The sequence below is a fragment of the Gambusia affinis genome, linkage group LG18 (genome assembly GCF_019740435.1).
Source record: "Gambusia affinis linkage group LG18, SWU_Gaff_1.0, whole genome shotgun sequence".
In the NCBI taxonomy this organism is placed as follows: Eukaryota; Metazoa; Chordata; class Actinopteri; order Cyprinodontiformes; family Poeciliidae; genus Gambusia; species Gambusia affinis.
In genome coordinates, this window is record NC_057885.1 from 2,425,309 (window position 1) to 2,444,542 (window position 19,234).

A 19,234-nucleotide genomic window follows, 5' to 3' on the forward strand; every position below is an offset into this window, starting at 1 on the left:
AAAGGTGGGGGACTAAAAGACACCACATCTATTGCCGAGCATGACTCCACCACCTTAGGTAAGAAAGCAGGATTAGGAATTAAGGTTGCCCTTCTATTCCCTGCAGAGAATTTGGTACAAGCTGGGTTCACTGAAAAAGCATGAGGCTCACCCACCTGCTTAGCTGAAGTAAGCACCAGTAAAAGCGCTGTCTTCAGAGTAATAAATCTCAATCCACTTGTCCCAGGGGCTCAAATGGAGCACCCAGAACCAGAGGAAGGTCCCATGATGTGGCCAGGAGTTTAGAGGCAGGAAGCCGACGACAAACTCCCTTCATAAACTGGCAAACCAAGGGGTGCTGTCCCAAGGTTTTCCCACCAAAACCAACATGATAAGTTGAGATTGCTGCCAAGTACACTTTTATGGTGGAAAAGCTTTACCCTTATCCAGCAAGTCCTGCAGGAAAGTCAAAATGGTAACTGCAGAGCACTGAATGGGTATTTCCTGTGCTTCTGAACACCATTTTTCAAATATGGCCTATTTGCAGTCATACAGAGACCTGGTGGTGGGAGCCCTTGCACTCTGGATTGTCTCAATAACGTTGTGTGGAGACCTACAAAGTGTAGATTAAACCACTCACAGGCCAGGCCCATAGTGCCAGCCTTTCTTGGTAGGGGTGGAGGATTTACCCCCTGCCTGAGACAACAGGTCTCGCCGCAGTGGTAGAGGCCATGGTTCTCCCTGGAGAAGCTAGATTATCGCTGCCAACCAGTGCTTCGATGGCCAGTGAGGCCACCATCTGAGAAGCCACCCAACATTGGTCTCCCTTCATATGAAGGCGGCCCACTGGGACAACATCCAAAACTGAGGCCATTAAACCCAGTAATCGTCTGATGGGGAGACACAAAACATCCCCCGTATAACAGGGACATGCAGTTCATAAGTGATTTTACTCTCTCCTCTGTGAGTTTCACTCTGGCCTGGGCAGAGTCTAGAAACAGACCAATAAAAGAAATTCTTTGACACGGAAATAGGATGCTCTTCTCCACATTTATTTTGAATCCCAAATCCAGCATGTGTTTTGAGAGCAACGTTGTATGATCTGCAGCCTCCTACTGTGACGGAGCTGTGATCAACCAATTGTCTATGTATGTGGCTACACAAACCCCCTGCTGCCTGAGTGGAGCCACAGCGGCTTCTATGCATTTCACAAACACCCTTGGGCTCAAGGAGAGGCCAAATGGGAGAACGAGATACTCGTAGCATTTCCCTTGAAATGCAAATCTTAGATATTTCCTGTGTGGTGGATAAATTGGAATGTGAAAATACGGATCCTTGAGATCGATTGATGTGAACCAATTGCCTGGGCGCAGGAAACGTAAGAGAGAAGCATGTGTCAGCATTCTGAACTTGTATTTTCTCAAATGTCTGTTTAGAGCCCGAAGGTCTAAGATTGCACGCATCCCTCGACCACCTTTCTATGGGACCAGGAAATATCTGGAGTAAAACCCTGCTTGGTGTTTTACCTGAGGGATCAATTGTATCGCTCTTTTCTCCAACAGAGAGGATATTTCCTCTTGTAGGAAAAGAGCTGCGGAGCCACTGACCTGCGATTGAATCACCACTCTGAACTGTGGAGGCGGCAGAGCAAATTGCAGCCGGTATCCACGGTTTATCTTTCTTAAAACCCACTCTGAGTTTGTGCAATTTGCCCATTTTATCTGTCTCAGTGACAGCGGGCTGACAGGTCAGTTTGTGTTGCATGGGGTAGTACCCATGCAACACATGGGTATTATGGCCCGCGCTGAGCGGGCTCAAGCATCCCGTCGTTTGTGCGCCGAACTTTGTTGAACTCTATGGAAGGGCTCGGTAACAGAGTCATGTCTAAGAACGAGTCCGCTCTCTGTCTTCCAAAAAGCTGTCAGGCCAAACACTTCCTCCTCCTCACCGTCTGGGTGGACGTAGGTGGCGGCTGATCTGAGCGAGCAGCTTCGGGTTTCTTCGGCCACGAGCCCTTAACAGCAGCGCCTTTCGGAGGAAGATTAGCAGCAGTCTGGGTCTTTGGCAGCTTAGGGATTCTGAAAGTGGGAGGGAAACGCGCCGCAGCCTAGGCAAAGGTTTGACGCTGGGATGTAGGACTGTGTGCACCGGTGCCCGTCTTGGGAGACACAGTTTTAAAGACTCATCGTCGCCTTTCTTTTCCTCACACCTCTTTTGCACAGATGTAACAGCTGCACCAAACAGGCCATGCGGAGGAGGTCCTCCTTTTCCCTGGTGGAAAGTTTAACCATCTGGCTCTTTCCTGTAGAACCATGAGCCCAATAGTTCTCCCCATAGCCTGAATCGCTACTTTATGGAGCTGGAGACAGTGATCAGTGATGATACACACTTCTTCCCACAGTTTAGCGTCCAGAGATGCAGTCATCTCCTCCTCCAGCTCCAGGACCAACATGACATGGACATGATACGACATCAGCATGGAAGAATGGCGCGAACTGATAGAGCGGCTGCCTTGTAGGATTTCTCCGTCAGGTTTGATTGGAAGCGGTCCGCTGCTGAGGGGAAGGATGGAGCCAACCCTCCTGAGGACATAGAAGCTTTTGGGTGAAGGTGCGCTGCCACCACTGGTTCGACTCGAGGCATTTGGCGGAGACTATGGTTGTCCATTCCCTCGCAGTCTAGAACTGAGCCACCTGCCACTGGGTGCTTCTCCCTTTACTGTTTGTTGCACCAGGAAACTGAAAATTCCTCCAGCAACTCAGGGAAGAAAGGAGGGAACTGCTTTTCCATTCTCTTGGCTTTTGGCAGCTTTTTGCCGCCGAAACGTGATTTTGCTGCTTTAGCCTGAACTTCGGGCCACTGGATATTACGTTTTGCTGCGGCGCGTTTACACACGTCATGCAGGTCCACATCCAAGGCAGACGAAGAAGAGTCACTATCACCGGCCTGGCTGACGCCCAAAGGTGTAGGTTTTGTGACCCGACCTCGGAGCACCAGAGGCGGTTCATCATCCTCCTCTTCGTCGGTGATGAGAAGCTCAGAATCTGCATCCGAGCCTCTGTCATCTCCTGACATGGGTTAATCGAGGGGGTAAGCTGTGACGCTATGGCTGGTCACATCCAGTGGAAACAGGTTAACCGCGTCAAGCATATCACCCCAGCTTGGTCCTGGTTCTGCATCAAGGACCGGTGTCATTCCTTGAGCCGCCATTTCTCGGCAAGCTGGAGCAGAAGCCAGTATGGGATCGCCTCCGGATAGTGTCAATTGATGGGCCACACAGCACCTTGAATGAGGGCCGGCTACAATGAGTGCACTCCTCCGATGACTCGAGGGCTGCTTGGGCATGCCTTAAGCCGAGACACGTCACACACATTTGGTGAGCGTCCCAACTCGAAATTTTACTTCCACACGGGCAAGCTCGTGGGTTTTCGTCTGCTTTAGCGTCAGCCCTTCCGGCGTCCATGCTAATTGTAGGAACGATTTCTGCGAAGCTACAGTGAATCTGGTGACAGCTTTAATGGCTAGCCTGATGTCGCTAGATGTCAGGGAGCGTTTCGGCTTACCCTGCTGATAGCTAGCACTTTGAAACAATAGCTTGCGTGAAGTATCGCTACTTCTTTCGGTATTGCTACCCATCGGTAGCAATATTGCTACTCGAGTGAAAAACAGTGAAGTGCAGTTCTTCACAGCTAACAGTGCTGTTTTGCAACAAACTGAACGCTAGTTTTTTCCCGATATAGACTACCAGTCTGGAACGAAGCGCCCGGCTATCGAGTTCGCACTCGTATCTATGGACAGTTAAGCTAAGCTCCAGGACAGCAGGCAAAAGAGAGAAACCAGTCGGGACTTCTGCTCGTAGCGAGAAGAGGTTTTTGAAATGATCTGTCTGTGCAGGGCCAATCCTATATATAGGCAGGAGGTGGGACATGCCCCCTCTCCCTGGCACTGACAGACTTATCCCCAGCCAATCAGGGCTGGTGGAGTGTAATTGGAGCTTTTGACGAGGTCACGCCCAGGACGTTCCCATAGTGAGACATTAAACGAATGCTATGAAAGAGAACCTGTGAATATGGTAATATTTGCTCTTTTTTTTACCTAACCTACTTTGGGGGAACCATATATTTTAGCCACCTGAAATAATCTGTTTTTCCTATATATATAGTATATATATAGTATATATAGAATATATAGTTCCCCCCTCATAAAATTGAGCCAATGTTTTCAAACTTCCAGGATTTATTGTTCATACAAAGAGGAATAAAGATGTGGTGGCAAGTTAATTTGTTCCCATGTTATGCAAGGGAAGCAGATTATTTCAGATTCCCTCCTCATAACTGGCAAATAAAGAGCAAATGTTTTCAAACATAGAATTTGTGGTTCATTTATAGAGGAATAAGCACAGTTAAAGACTTGCTGGTAAATTAATTTGTCCCCATGTTATGGAGGGGGAACAGATTATTTCAATTAGCTAAAATGTATGGTTCCCCTCTTTTAACTTTGGTAACATAATGATCAAATGTCACCAAATCCACAGGATTTGTCTTTGATGAGAGGAAGAAGCACAGTTAAAGACTTGCTGGTAAATTGGTTTGTTCCCATGTTATGGGGGGTAACGGATTATTTCGAGCAGCTAAAATATATGGTTCCCCCTCATACCTTTGTCAAATAAAGAGCAAATTTAACCAGAATCACAAGATTTGTTGTTGAAGAAGAGATGAATAAACAGTTAAAGACTTGCTGTTAAGTTAATTTGTTATAGATGGGGAACAGATTATTTCAGGCAGCTAAAATATCCATTCTCTCCTCTCCTCCACCCCAAAACTGGGAAATAGAGAGCAGCTGTATCCAAATTCTCAAAATTTTTTATGTGTGATAGCATGTAGTATACTAGAAATTTCCTTTATCCAGTAGTCTCTCATATATTACATTAGAACAAGATTTATCAGAAAGTCTACACTCTCATCTTTTCAGGAAGTCTTAATTTTTGTGCACTGCTATCAGCCAGCTTCCATCCTCTTATATCAGCAATGAGAAATTATAAATATACACAACGTCTTAGAAACCCGTGTTTGGTGACTGACTTTGATTTGTCAGGCTTAAGAGACAAAAGTTGGAGAAAGACCGATTCTCTTGGCATAATACGAAACAGTGTCAGAAGACCTCTACACAAGACCTTCTTTATTTATTTATTTTACAATTTTGTCATTGCTACTTTTTAAAACAACAGCTGCCGATTAAACTGAATGTTACTACTTTGGCATGATTATATGAGTTGTTTTACTGAGAAATCGATCAGAAGCGCCTTGAAAATGGTCACGCCTCTCTAGCTGCAAGGCGTGCTCTTGACACAGGGGAACAGATTTTCACAGGGGAACAGAATTTCATAGAAGATCGGCGTTATGCTGAGAAACGCATGCCTGCCAAGAATTGCATACCCTGTCATGGGAGCACGCATCACTCTAAACTCCCGCATATTAATGAGAAAATTGACTGAAATATGACCGAAGACGAAACTTTTAAAAATGCTCGTAAACATTATCATGTTTCTTAACGATGTAAGCCCTGAAATGGTGGATTTTATTGTGCAGATTATTTGAAATAAATACAGTTTTTACACCTTTATTGAGACAAAGGAGTAGAACATTTTTCAGTCAGTGTCTGATGAAAATGTTCTCCGCATGTGGTTTGAAATTTTCCGATTTTTCTTTTAACACCAAAATATCTTAAAGCATTACAAAACAGGAGCGTTTTGTGTACAACATTTTATATTATCCTTAACTGTCTAGTCTGTTAATGTTGGGAGATGCATTTTAATTACTGAGCCTGCCAATATTTGTATCCCCTGTCTATTGTCCTGTTGATATGAAACGTATAGAATGCTCAGAGAGCAAGTGTCATTACATAGAAAAGGTGAAGTCCCTCGTAACTCTTCATTTCTTCAAGTTAGCAGGGGGATGCAATTTTTGGCATAGCTAACATGGAGAAATAAAGAGTTAAAAGTGAAATACCTTTTTCTACAAAATCACATTTGTTCCCTTATCTGCTGGTATGAGTTGCATATCAATAGAATAATTTTTGAGGAAAATAGATAGGGCATGCAAATTTTGGCAGGCTAATAATAGGCTTTGCTGTAAAATGCATCCCCTGCTAATATGGAGAAATAAAGAGTTGAGAGGGATTTCACCTTTTCTACATAATTACACTTATCCTCTTAGCTACTGTTATGAGTTTCACATCAATAGGATAATATTTGGGGAAAATAGGTAGGACATGCAAATATCGGCAGGAATAACATCCATATTGCCAAAAAGTGCATCCCCTGCTAACATGGAGAAATAAAGAGCTAAGAGTGAAATAACTTTTTCTACACAACCACACTTGTTCTGTGAACTGCTGGTATAAGTTTTATATCAATAAGATAATATTTGAGGAAAATAGAGAAGGAATGCATATATCGGTCATTAGTTCTGCTGGTATAAATGGTTCAAAGGGTTGTGAAGAAATATCCAGGGTACAGATTTGGTCCTTCAAAAATTGTGTTCCACTCCGGCTCTCGCACTGCGCTCTGCTTTCTTTCTTGTCCAGATTCGCTTCATTTTAAAAAAAATTTTTTTTACACATCTTATAGTGACACAGTGTGGCATTATCTAAAATGACACCAGTCAAACATAATTTAGGACCTAATGATGTCATCAACCCATTGGTGAAAAAATTACGACCTCCATGGGTGAAAAATAGAACAAAAGATGTGCTTTTTTGAAGTAATTATGAGTTTTGGCGTATCACAAACAGCTATTTTTTTAGGTAATAGGAAAATTGCAACATATTTAGGCCAACATGTTCAACTAGTCCTGGATCCTTTTAAATAGTCCCAGCTGTGAAGGACCAAACCACCTTTAAATCACAGGGGATCTCAATTTACCAATTTCCACTTATTCCACTTATTTTATTCCTATAAATAAAATATCTTTTACCAAATACAGACATTTCTATTTACTTTTTATAAATATTTTATGTTTTATCCTTACCCCATTATGAAACACCACAATCAGTTCCCCACTTTTTCATGGCCTCTCCTGGGACCTGTAAATGGTGTCTGGACCCCTGGAATGTATTTGTCCAAACACCCTGGAGAGGACAGAAAAGACAGGTGAGTCACTCCATCTTAGCACCTCCACACTTAACAAATTATGCACAAACATTTGCTCAAGTTTTACAAACCAGTAGCTCCTTGCTCTGAGTAACAATTATCCTCCATTCACAGGCAACCACCTCACTTCTCAATGAGGAGCAGCGCTGCAGTACCCAGAACAAATGCTACATGGTAATCACTAAAAATACTCAATAAATACAGTTAAAACATCTTGCGTGCAAATTTTTATTGATGTGCAAATATATGCTTAAAGTGCATTGCTAAAATTAGTGCTCTTGAAGTGCTGTACAGTGACAAGTAAAAATAGTTCCAGTAATAAATTCATTACATATGTGAAGTAAAATCTTTGCTCCACTTTAAACTATCAGTACTGTTATACAGTTATAATCAATACTAGAAAAATGAATAATTCAAAGATTCTCATTTGCATCAAAATTGATACAAACTAACCATTAACATTTGACAATAACGTTTTGTCAAGTATCATGTTCAAGTTTTTGTGGCTTTCAAGTCTAATGAGCCACTACCAGTCCAGTAACATGACTCAAAGATACTGTTTCAGCTGCGAGTCATAGTTCTAATAAACTGAGCCACAGCGCCTATGAAAGGTATTCGACTCCTTAGGTGTTTTGCCCAATTTATTTCTTTTCTAAATAAGCTATGAGCAACAAAATGTGACTTTTTTTACCAGAAAAATTTACAAAAGGAACCCTTTTAATGTCAAAGTGAAAACTGATTTCTACAAAATATTGAGCAGTTAAAAATATTTAAATTAATGCATAAATATTAATCCCCTTCAAGTAGGCCTGTCACGATAGCAAATTTTGCTGAACGATTAATTGTCTCAAAAAACTATTGCGATAGACGATAGTATTGTTTGAAGACCTTTTTACACCGATTTAATGGAAATGACGTAATAATGCATGCGATTTCCTGCCAAAGATGGATGCACTTTATTTTCAAAAGAACACCCAACACTGGAACTTATAAACAAAATAAACAAAACAACCAAAAATAAAAATAAAATTGATTCTCAGTCTCCATTAACAAAAATGTACTTGAATAAAAACGAAATAACATAAAGCCAAAGTGTAAATAAATACTGCATTCAACCAAAAGAGTGCAGATTATGAAGTCTGTTTACCATATTGCCCTTCAGTAATCATTAGATTTAAATAGAGAAGACGGGCACATCTGACTGATGCAATAAAACTTTGATCGTTCTAAGATTGTGGCTTGTGATCATCCTGTAGTGTGTAGTGTGTTGTGGCCGCTCCGATCTAAATCAGGGGTTTTCCCCGCTGGGATTGTTAACGCAGCCTGTTGAATGTGACAGGTAGCCAATCAGAAAGCACAGATTCTCCTCCTGCTTTCTCAGGGGAAATTACCGAGGGGAATCCCAAACAGCTGAAACGGCGCAACCCGAAGTCCAGCGGACATTGGAGATGATATGTGGAAACAACATTAATGTTTATAAAACATTTTGTACAAAGAATATAGAAACAACGAGGGGAGGAGTTGGAGCAAAATCGCTACGTTGATGAACCCGGTAACTTTTCAGCTGTTCTTCGTTAACGTGACATAAATAGGTTCTAATGATTTTCATTCAGTCAGGACGTTACGCTGACACTAGAGCCACATGCGTTGCAGGTAGATTGTAGTAAAGCATTGATTAATGCCTGGTTTTAAAATTAGTTAGCTGGACTTGTAGCCATTATGTTGTGCCCACTGTCGGCACATCGAACCCGATCGAACCGTTATACCTAGGATTTCTGTCGGCTAATGTGTGATCTCTGATTTTGAAAATGGGCCGACAATCGACCGACAGCACTAAGATGGTGTCGTGTGCGCTGGGCATTACACTAAGGAAATGAGGAAGGGAGGATCAGTGGAGAGCACCGGAGTTGAGCCTCTTTTAATTTAGGGTCATCAACATAAAGAGAAAAAGGCTGGAAGAGACGATAACGGCGATAATTAAAATGACGTAGATAGTTTTAATTTATCGTACGATTAATCGATTTTTCGTTTATCGTGACAGGCCTACCTTCAAGTCAGTATTTAGTAGATTCACCTTTAGACTTCATGGCTGATACGTAAAAGCAATAAAAAGGGTAACATGCCAAAGGGAATGAATAGTTTTTATAGGCATTGTACTTTTTTAACATTTCCTACCATGATGCTTCTTAACAAGCTTCATCTATTGGTTGGGTAGGGTATTTCATTAGAAACCCATTAACAATAATAGTCATGGTTATTCTTGTGAGTTAGTTATCTTTCTGATAAAAGCCAATGATTCCTTCTGATTTATGTTGCAAGATTTGATGTGTTCGCATTTGCATTGGTTGTAAATTTACATTACTTTTTCTTGTGTTTGTTTTAATCAGCAGCGCTGAAGAAGACTGAATGTTTCATTTTTTGCAGCAGTTTGCATCATTGGCAGGCAGAGCTGCTGCTGTTTAGATGAGGGATGTCCCTCTGATCTACACATGCGTCAGAGATCAGCTTTCCCTCCAACAACTATAGTCGGTCTAGAGAGACCCAGAGGTGAACAGTGGATGGTTAAAACAAACTGGCTTTTAGCAGAGTGTAATGGTTTAATTAAACCTGACCCACTCGGACAATCATCACCAATCTTTCTTTGTTCAGTAGGCATTTCACTGCTGATGTCCTAAAGATCTGTTAAATGTGTGAGTACACTAATAAATAAAATGATGCTAATACAAACTCTAAATCAAGGTGTTCTTGTGCTCTCCTCCATCGCTACGTCTTATACCAGTAAAGAGGATAAGGAGTAGTGAAACCAGACATGTACATTTCTGCCTCCCTTTTTGGTTTTATACCAAATGTCATATGGACAAATTTGCAGGGTAGAACTTAGTCTATTTTTGTTTATCATGCCTCATTAGCATGCATACCCAAAGCAAATAGCCTAACCCCAACTTATATATTACCTACTTTGCCAAATGCCAGCTGATTTTTTTTTAATTTTTTTTATTTTTTGGTTTGGTTCCTAGGTAATGGGCTGTGGCCTCCAATTGGGTCTGAATTGGGAGGTTTTTGAAATGACACCTTTAAAAGACACAAAAAAAAAAACAGTTTTGGATGTTTTCTTCTAGCACTTGGGTTGTTTCTAGAAGCAGTAGAGACCCAAATGGGATACCCAAATAATTTAAATGGGATCCAAACTTGCTTTCACCGTTTCTCCCAGGAAAAAATCTCAGAGGTCCACAAAAGCAAGTTTAATTGGTGCTTTTTTGCAGAGTCTATAGGGATCCTCCCTATAGGGAGTGTGTTTGTCCTCTCTGACAAACACACTCCTCTAGGGGGAAACACCTGAGCTCTGTCAGAGTTTGTTTGTCTTTTAAGTCCCAGAGGTGTACAACAGGGAAGCCTTGACCTTGTCATCAGCTTTAAAGGATCTGCTTCTAATTTAAGCCATTGCTTTTTCCTGTTTCTACTTCAGGGCAAGCTGTGGAAAAGGGATTTAATGAGATCTCACGAGAAAAGAGTGCTAGATCAAGTGGCTTTGTCATTTACATAATATATGAAAGCAAAGCAACAGTGACATATCAAATATGTTCTGATGTTAACAAGTTTAGGAGAAGTTTTGATTTATTAAATCATATAGGCTCATTGAGATATAATATTCAATGGAAGTTTTTTAAACAGAACCGTAAAGTTTTACAGCTAAACTCAAACACTGTAATTTCTAGGTTTAGTGAAGAGGAGCTATAGATCTGTGGCTGTCTTATGTGATAACAAGAAAACCAAACAACTGGACAACAAGAGAAAAGTTTCTATAAATCTAGTTTACAAGGATATAACCAGCAGTGCACCAATTCCAGTTTTCTGGCTGATCACAAATCACCTATCTTTAAAAATCCTGACCTGCCAGTTCTGATTTTGAGCCATACAGATTTGATGCTGATCTATTTGTGCATCCCTAATAAGCACTAGGTCCAATCGGAAATATCAGGTCACAATAGTTTTAGTTTGTTCATGGTCTCTGCACATACACAACTGTTGACTTTGCTTCTTTAAAGTCAATAGCAACAAAAGCCTTCAATTATTACACCAATACAGACACAATATCAGAGGTATTTGTATATTTTTGTCTAGAAATAGCAACTGCAAAATACTTAAAATCCCTGGTGATTGTGATAGTGTTTTTTGTTCTCTAATAAACATCTGGGGCCTTTCCAGAACAGCTGTATGCATATTTAAATTAAATTGCACACAGCTGGACTCAATTTTCTTACTGGGGGATTTTCAGAAGCAGTTGGTTGCTTTTTTTAATTACCGCCAGGAGTCTGGGGATCCTCAGATCTTCATTCATGAGCCACTATCATTCAACATCTACATGATCATGTTGTACGTTATGGAGTAACACAAGATGTCTTGAAACCCATATGATGCACATGATGCTAGTCCATGTGTGAAAAATATTGTTGGGTATACAGGTTTCATCTAGTCACCGCTCGGTTAACGTTGCAACGTTAGCCGAGATTAAGCTGGATGAAGCAGAATGCTGGCTAGAACAGATGTTACGTTTGCACATCATAAGAGCAACCTTCTGTTTATGACGTTATGTTTGTGCCACCAGTGTGCGGTGAGATTGATGTGAGCACATATATCTTTGTGAACAAAGATGTTTGCATCTCACACACACTCGCTCAATATGTGTTTGAGCATTGCTTTTCCTCTACAGTGGGGAGAACAAGTATTTGATACACTGTTGATTTTTTAGGTTTTCCCACTTGCAAAGCTTGAAGAAGACTGTAATTTTTATCATAGGAGTGATGGAATCTAAAACAAAAATCCAGAAAAATACAATGTATGATTTTTAAATAATTAATTTCCATTTTATTGTGTGAAATAAGTATTTGATCATCTATCAACCAGTAAGAATTTTGGCTCTCACAGACATGTTAGTTCTTCTTTAAGAAGCCCTCCTGTTCTCCACTCATTACCTGTATTAACTGCAACTGTTTGAACTTGTTAAAAGACACCTGTCCACACACTCAATCAATCAGACTCCAGCAGCACAATGCCCAAGACCAGAGAGCTGTGTAAGGACATCAGGGATAAAATTGTAGACCTGCACAAGGCTGGGATGGGCTACAGGACAATAGGCAAGCAGCTTCGTGAGAAGGCAACAACAGTTGGTGCAATTATTAGAAAATGGAAGAAATACAAAATAACGGAAAATCTCCCTCGGTCTGGGGCACCATGCAAGATCTCACCTCGTGGAGCATCATTGATCTTGAGGAAGGTGAGGAATGAGCCCAGAAATAAACGGCAGGACCTGGTCAATGACCTGAATAGAGCTGGGACCACAGTCTCAAAGAAAACAATCAGTAACACTCTACGCTGTCAAGGATTAAAATCCTGCAGTGCACGCAAAGTGCCCTTCCTCAAGCCAACGCATGTCAAAGCCCGTCTGATGTTTGCAAATGACCATCTGAATGATCCAGAGGAGGAATGGGAGAAGGTCGTGGTCTGATGAGACAAAAATAGAACATTTTGGTTTAAACTCCACTCGTCATGTTTGGAGGAAGAAGAATGATGAGTACAACCCCAAGAACACCATCCCAACCGTGAAGCATGGCGGTGGAAACTTTGGGGATGCTTTTCTGCAAAGGGGACAGGACGACTGCACCATATTGTGGGAAGGATGGATGGGGCCATGTATCGTGAGATTTTGGCCAACAACCTCCTTCCCTCAGTAAAAGCACTGAAGATGGGTCGTGGCTGGGTCTTCCAGCATGATAACGACCCAAAACACACAGCCAGGGCAACTAAAGAGTGGCTCCGTAGGAAACATCTTAAGGTCCTGGAGTGGCCTGGCCAGTCTCCAGACCTGAATCCAATAGAAAATCTTTGGAGGGAGCTTAAAGTCCGTGTGGCCCAGCGCCAGCCCCAAAACCTGAAGGCTCTGGAGGAAATCTGTATGGAGGAGTTGGCCAAAATCCCTGCTGCAGTGTGTGAAAACCTGGTCAAGAACTGCAGGAAACGTCTGATCTCTGTAATTGCAAACAAAGGTTTCTGTACCAAATATTAAGTTTCATTTTTCTGGTGTATCAAATACTTATTTCACACAATAAAATGGAAATTAATTATTTAAAAATCATGCATTGTATTTTTCTGGATTTTTGTTTTAGATTCCATCAGTCACAGTTAAAGAGTACCTATGATAAAAATTACAGTCTTCTTCAAGCTTTGCAAGTGGGAAAACCTGAAAAATCAACAGTGAATCAAATACTTGTTCTCCCCACTGTATGTGCAACTTGACAAAGTTTATGTAAATGACCCACATCACCAGCCAAAAACAAAAGATCTTTATCATTCTATCATAGTATTCCTAGCAAATATGGAACTCCCTTGGATAAATAACAGCTAGTCACAAACGGCAGTCCAAGGATAATTTTACTAAGCACAAATTGGTCTTGGGACAACAGTTACTGGTCACTTCTGAACCATATAAACCCCCTCAGACCACGAGAGATCTGTTTACTTAGTGTTCCCACATTGAAAATAAATGTTTCTTTGAACCAACTTAAAGAAATGTCTAATCTGCAGCAACTAATTTAATCAGGTCATTTATATTATGTCTTAGCTTTTTTTTCAACTTTAAAGTTTGATGTGTGATGCTTAGCTAGCTGTGTGAAGCTGACACCCGACCCACTTCAAAAAAATCCAGCAAATAGTCTGAGTGGTTAGTGCTCCGTTTGTGCAGGTTTGTTCCGTTAAACTTTTTGTTTGTGCAGCTCATTATTATGTTGGCATTCTTATTTTAAATGTTAGTCTCTAACAAACCTTTCTCTATCTTTTCAGTATGCAAGGATCCTCCATACAAAGTGGAGGAGTCTGGATATGCTGGATTCATCTTACCTATTGAAGTTTACTTCAAAAATAAGGTAATTTTAATAAGATCAATTACATGAAACAATATGTAATTGATTATGTTAGTTCAAAAATGACACCATTTTTGAACTAACATAATGATAATGGCATATTAATACAAGTATACCTGCTCAAAGATAAAAATATTTATCTTTTCTGAAGAACATTTAACATTAGACCTGGAAAACATGTTAAATAACCCTAATAAACAGCAATAATAAAAATGGAATATGAAGCCTCTGTAACAAAAATAGCATTTCAAAAAATATTAATCTTTCAGTTTATTCAGGGTCCATTATTGAAAGAGGCAATATTTCAATAATTTATTGTTGATTTTGCATTTCTTTTTGACATTCAGTTTCTAATTCATATATCTTCCTTAGTGTGTATTAATTAACACATAATGTAAGAAATCTGATCATAGATGCAAATATTGAAAATATATTCAAACCTGGAGTGTCTTACAGGTGGGGTTTATTTTTGAGTAACAAGGTTGTTGTGTGTTGCAGATTTCTGCCTAGCTCTCTCTTAAAAATGAGATCTAGATCTCAACAGGGTTTACCTGGTAATTTAAGGAAAAAAATATTTAGCACTCTGATGAATAGAGTTATTATTTGACAATCAGAGTCAGCATTTACCATGGTTCTATATGTAATAGTTAGTGACAGGGAGAAGAGGGGGTGGGGCTCTAAATCAGGGTTAAACTTTTAGAGAGCCACTGGTCAGAACTTTGCTGCTAATTCCGCTAGGATCTGGTAAAGCTTTGATCTGCCTCTTCTGATTTGTCTTTAAGAACTATAATATAGGAAGATATACACTGTTCCCATGAGGGATCAATGTGTATGAGAGTAGTTTTAACTATACTGTATATAATATCAGCAAAGATTGAATCAGCTTTACCTGGAAGATGTGGAACATGGGGTGGACTCGGAGGCTGGCTAGTAGACTGGCAGCAGTTAGCAGTTGGGCTGATAACTGATTCAATGGTGTAGGGGCCGATGTATCTAGGAGCCAACTTCTTGGAGAGGGATTGAAAGCGAATGTCATGAGAAGAAAGCCATATCTGCTGACCAGTGCAGTATCGAGGTACTCGGATGCGCTTGCGGTTGGCGAAGCGTCGGTTCTGTTCAGCTGTGCGTCAGATCAGATGTGCCTGCAACAGTGAATTTGGTGATGGATAGAGGTGACTGAAATGTCTCTTTCATCTGCTGAAAAAAGTGGGAGTTGGTAGCCCAGTGTCACTTTGAATGTTCAGCGTTTGAACTCGTTTATATATCTTTCCATAGCTTGGTGTTCAGGATATGAGATGTTATATAAACGGCTGGACAGAAGAGACGCTTCAGGCAAGAGATTTATGGTGCAGTAAGGGCAGTGTGGGGGGAGAGAAAGAGCCTTGTCCTTGCTGAAGACCTCCTTGAGAGTGTGGTACCACTCTGAGATTCCTGTCAAATTTATGGGGTCCGCCTCACAAAGGACCGCGGGGGCAGGACTTGGAGGGATGGTAGACTGCAAACAGGAGGAGAGACAATGTGAAGACCATGATTCTATGCGAAACTCAGACCAGTTTATGTGTGGGTTGTGCTGCTGGACCCAACTAAAGCCTAGGACACACGGAGTCTGGGATGAATAGAAAACAAAAAATTAAATAGACTCATGGTGATTACCCGAGATGATTAGCTGAAGGGGCTTGGTCTTATGTATAATCTTGGGCAGCGCGCGCCCATCAAGGGCGTAGGCTTTAATTGGTACGGGCACAGGGACTGTCTCCAAATTTGCTTGGGTGACGAGAGTGATCTATTAGATTCTGCTCACAACCCGAATCTGTAAGTGCAGTGAGGGGGAGCGAGTCATTATTAAACTGCAGGACGGCAGGAAGCAAAATATCAAGTATGGGGCCCATCAGTTTCCCTCTTGTGTTCCTTTGCATCCTTCTTTCCTTGAGATGGTTATCCAGACGGGTTGCTAAAGTTATTAGCTCGTTTATTGACTCAGGCTCATCGAGCAGTGCCAACTCATCCTTTATGGGCTCACTAACAGCATGAAAGAAGGTTCTCTTTAACGCAAAGGAATTCCAGCCTGAGGTTGCGGCTAGGGTACAAAATTCAATGGAAAACTTGGCAACTGATCTGTGCCCCTGCCTCAAGGACCACTGTCGGTAGGATACGCCTGCTTGATCTGCATTTTTGTTAAAAATTGATTTAAACTCTTCAATAAATTTCTTGAAAGTGCAGCCAAACTGCAATAGTCATTGAAGCACGCCTCAGCCCATCTTAGCGCCTTCCCCGATTGAAGCCCAAGAATAAATGAAATCTTGGCGTCATCATGTGGGAAGCAAAGCAGGAGCTGTGAAAAATAAGCGAGCATTGGAGTAGGAATGCTCCACAGCTGCCCGCATCACCAGAGATTTCTCAGCATTAGGTGAACTGATGTCTTGTGAGGTGGAAAGCTGCTGGGTGGCTGGTGGATCGTCAGTGCCTTCTTCAAGGAAGGCTGGTTCTTTGGACTGCAATCATAGCAGTAGCTCAGTGACCTGCTCCAGGCGTTGATTAGTGGCCTCTTGTCAATTGCTGAGGGTTCTAAGTACGGAATCAGGAGACTGGGTTAGCGATTGTTGTTCCCTCGTCGTTCTCCTGAGAGGTTCTACTGGGTCATATTGGCCAGAGTGTTCTGTCCTGCTTTTGGAAATTTGTTTAACCCACATGCAGAAGCACCATAAGGAGATCGGGACGGTTCCTTTAAATTTATTTACAAGAAGTTGAAAGTGTAATATTGAGGGAGTCCAGGACAGGAACACAGTTCCTTTAGATTTATTTACAAGAAGTTGAAAGTGTAATAATGAGGGAGTCCAGGACAGGAACACATCCACACTGGAAGGCTCGCTCAGAACACTGGGGACAACGAAGAGTCCAGCAGGGATGCTGAAGCTGGATAATGCTGGTGGCAGTTACTTGTGCGGGCAGGGTGACCCGCCAGGGAGGAGCAAGAGTTGGACTTGGGTCAGGCGGTGATAGAGCAGTAGTAAGCCGGTGCTGCTGTGGGGCGGAGACCTCTGTGGGGGTAGCTTGGAACAGGAGGGAGGAAACCACGATCTGAGCAGAATCCCGAGTCGAAGCGTACCTAATAGGGCAGAACACAGAAGTAGGTGAGCTCTGAACTCAAAAGGCTTCAGATGAAGATCTGAGATTCTGAGAGGCTGGAGTTACCACATTGGCAAATACTCTGGCATCGGAGAGCCAGCAGCCAGCTCTTCTTATGTTCCACTGTTGGTGACAGAGGTTCCTAACAGTTACTGGATTTATTAACAGCCTTGTAATATTAAGAGATAGTAACCAATGAAGCATATTTCTGTCTGGTTAAGAGCATTAATTATTATGAGAAAATATAGATTCATAATAATAAAAACAGTGATGTTTTAGATTTCCCATATCTGCATGCCATCTTGTTGGTAAACTGTTCATCTGTCAGAAACTTGACATCATTCTTGAAGAAATGTGACTTTTCACAGTGAGCTATATTATCCACTAGTCAGTGTTACTCAGAAAATAAAGGAAGTTACTTGAAAGACTTCAAATAGGAAATCTGATCTCACTGAATATATGCAAGAAGTGACACATATAGTGACGTTTCTCGGCTGCTGCAACAGCAATATTAAGCTATTTCCTTTGTTTTTCTCCCCATATTGGTGGCTGGCACTTTTCTTAGGAAGAACCGAAGAAAGTTCGCTTTGATTATGACCTGTTCCTCCACCTTGAGGGTCATCCACCTGTCAATCATCTACGCTGTGAAAAGCTGACATTCAACAACCCAACAGAGGACTTTCGAAGGAAGCTGCTGAAGGCAGGAGGGGTGAGAGTGTGATGAAGGCACTGTTTGTCTTATTCCACATATTAGAATTCACTTTTCTCAGATATTAATTATTATTGACAATTATGATCAATTAGTTAGTCCTACAGCTAAGAGTAACAAACCTAAAATTGTTGGAGACATACTAAAAAGGAGCCAAACTAAGAAAAAGCAGACAAAACAAACAAGAGTTTGGTTCCAGGTCACACTATCAGCACCTTAAGAATTTTTTTTAAGTTTAAAAAAAACAACACCTTAGTGTGAATACAGCTGTTATCAATGCTTCTTTTTAGAGACAATGGAGGAAAACCAAATAACAGGAATAATATGGCTTTAAACTGCAGGAACATACAATAAATGTAAACGGTTCTAAAACCATAAATGTTTCAACCTTGCTTTACTTTGACGCTTCACAAAATTTAGTTATAGGCTAAATTCTATGAAGTTTAGCCTATAATCAAACTTAATGGATCCAATGAGATATCAACCAGTAAGCTTGATTCAAATTGGTCAATCTATCAGTGTAAAACAAAACAAACAACTGCTGTTAGTAGGCCTGTTGCAGTAAACAATAAATAAATTAATTGCGCGATAAATTAAAACTATCAACCTCATTTTAATTATCGGCTTTATCATTTCTTCCGACCTTTCCCTTTCTGTTGATGACACTGAATGAAAAAAGGCTAATTTCCGGTGCTCTCCACTGACCCTCCCTTCCTTATTTTCTTAATGTAATGCCCAGCGCACATTATACAATCTTAGAGTTGTCAGCCGATTGTCGGCCCATTTTCAAAATTTGAGAGACCACACATTAGCCGACAGAATTCCTAGATATAACGATTCGATTGGGCCATGTGGCGTCCAACAATGGGCACCAAATAATGGCTACAAGTTCAATTAACTCATTTTACAACCAGGCAATAATCAATTCTTTACTACAATCTACCTGCTATGCATGTGGCTAGTGTCAATCATGACTGAATGAAAATTATTAAAACTTGTTTATGTCACCTTAACGAAGAACAGCTGAAATGTTACTGGGTTTATCAACTGCAGTAGCAATTTTGCTCCAACTACTCCCTTGTCAGTTATTTATTCTTTGCATGAAATGTTGAATAAACATTAATGTTGTTTCCATATATCATCTCCAATGTCCGCTGGACTTCGGGTTGCAGCGTATCAGCTGTTTGGGATTCCCTCCGTAATTTCCCCTCAGAAAGAACGGAGGGGGATTCGCTCTTTCTGATTGGCTACCTGTCACATTCAACAGGCTGCGTTAACGCTCCCAGTCAGGGAAAACCCCTGATTAAGATCAGAGAGGCCACGACAATCTACCGTAACACACCACGCACTACA

General features: G+C 41.2%; 1 protein-coding gene across 7 annotated transcripts in view; it reads left to right on the plus strand.

The window, feature by feature from the left end:
• mllt3 (MLLT3 super elongation complex subunit) overlaps nucleotides 1-19,234 on the plus strand; it is a 66,249-nt gene that overhangs the window by 23,275 nt on the left and 23,740 nt on the right. For 6 of the 7 annotated variants that reach the window (XR_006368794.1, XM_044097800.1, XM_044097802.1 and 3 more), the window contains exons 3-4: nucleotides 13,967-14,049; nucleotides 17,738-17,881. Coding sequence is in view for 5 of the 7 variants with exons in the window: in XM_044097800.1 (XP_043953735.1) it covers nucleotides 13,967-14,049; nucleotides 17,738-17,881 (227 nt within the window). In the remaining 2 variants the exon portion in view is untranslated. Of the gene's footprint in view, nucleotides 1-3,842; nucleotides 3,848-13,966; nucleotides 14,050-17,737; nucleotides 17,882-19,234 lie in introns of all 7 variants that reach the window. The other variant, XM_044097805.1, reaches the window with a different exon arrangement.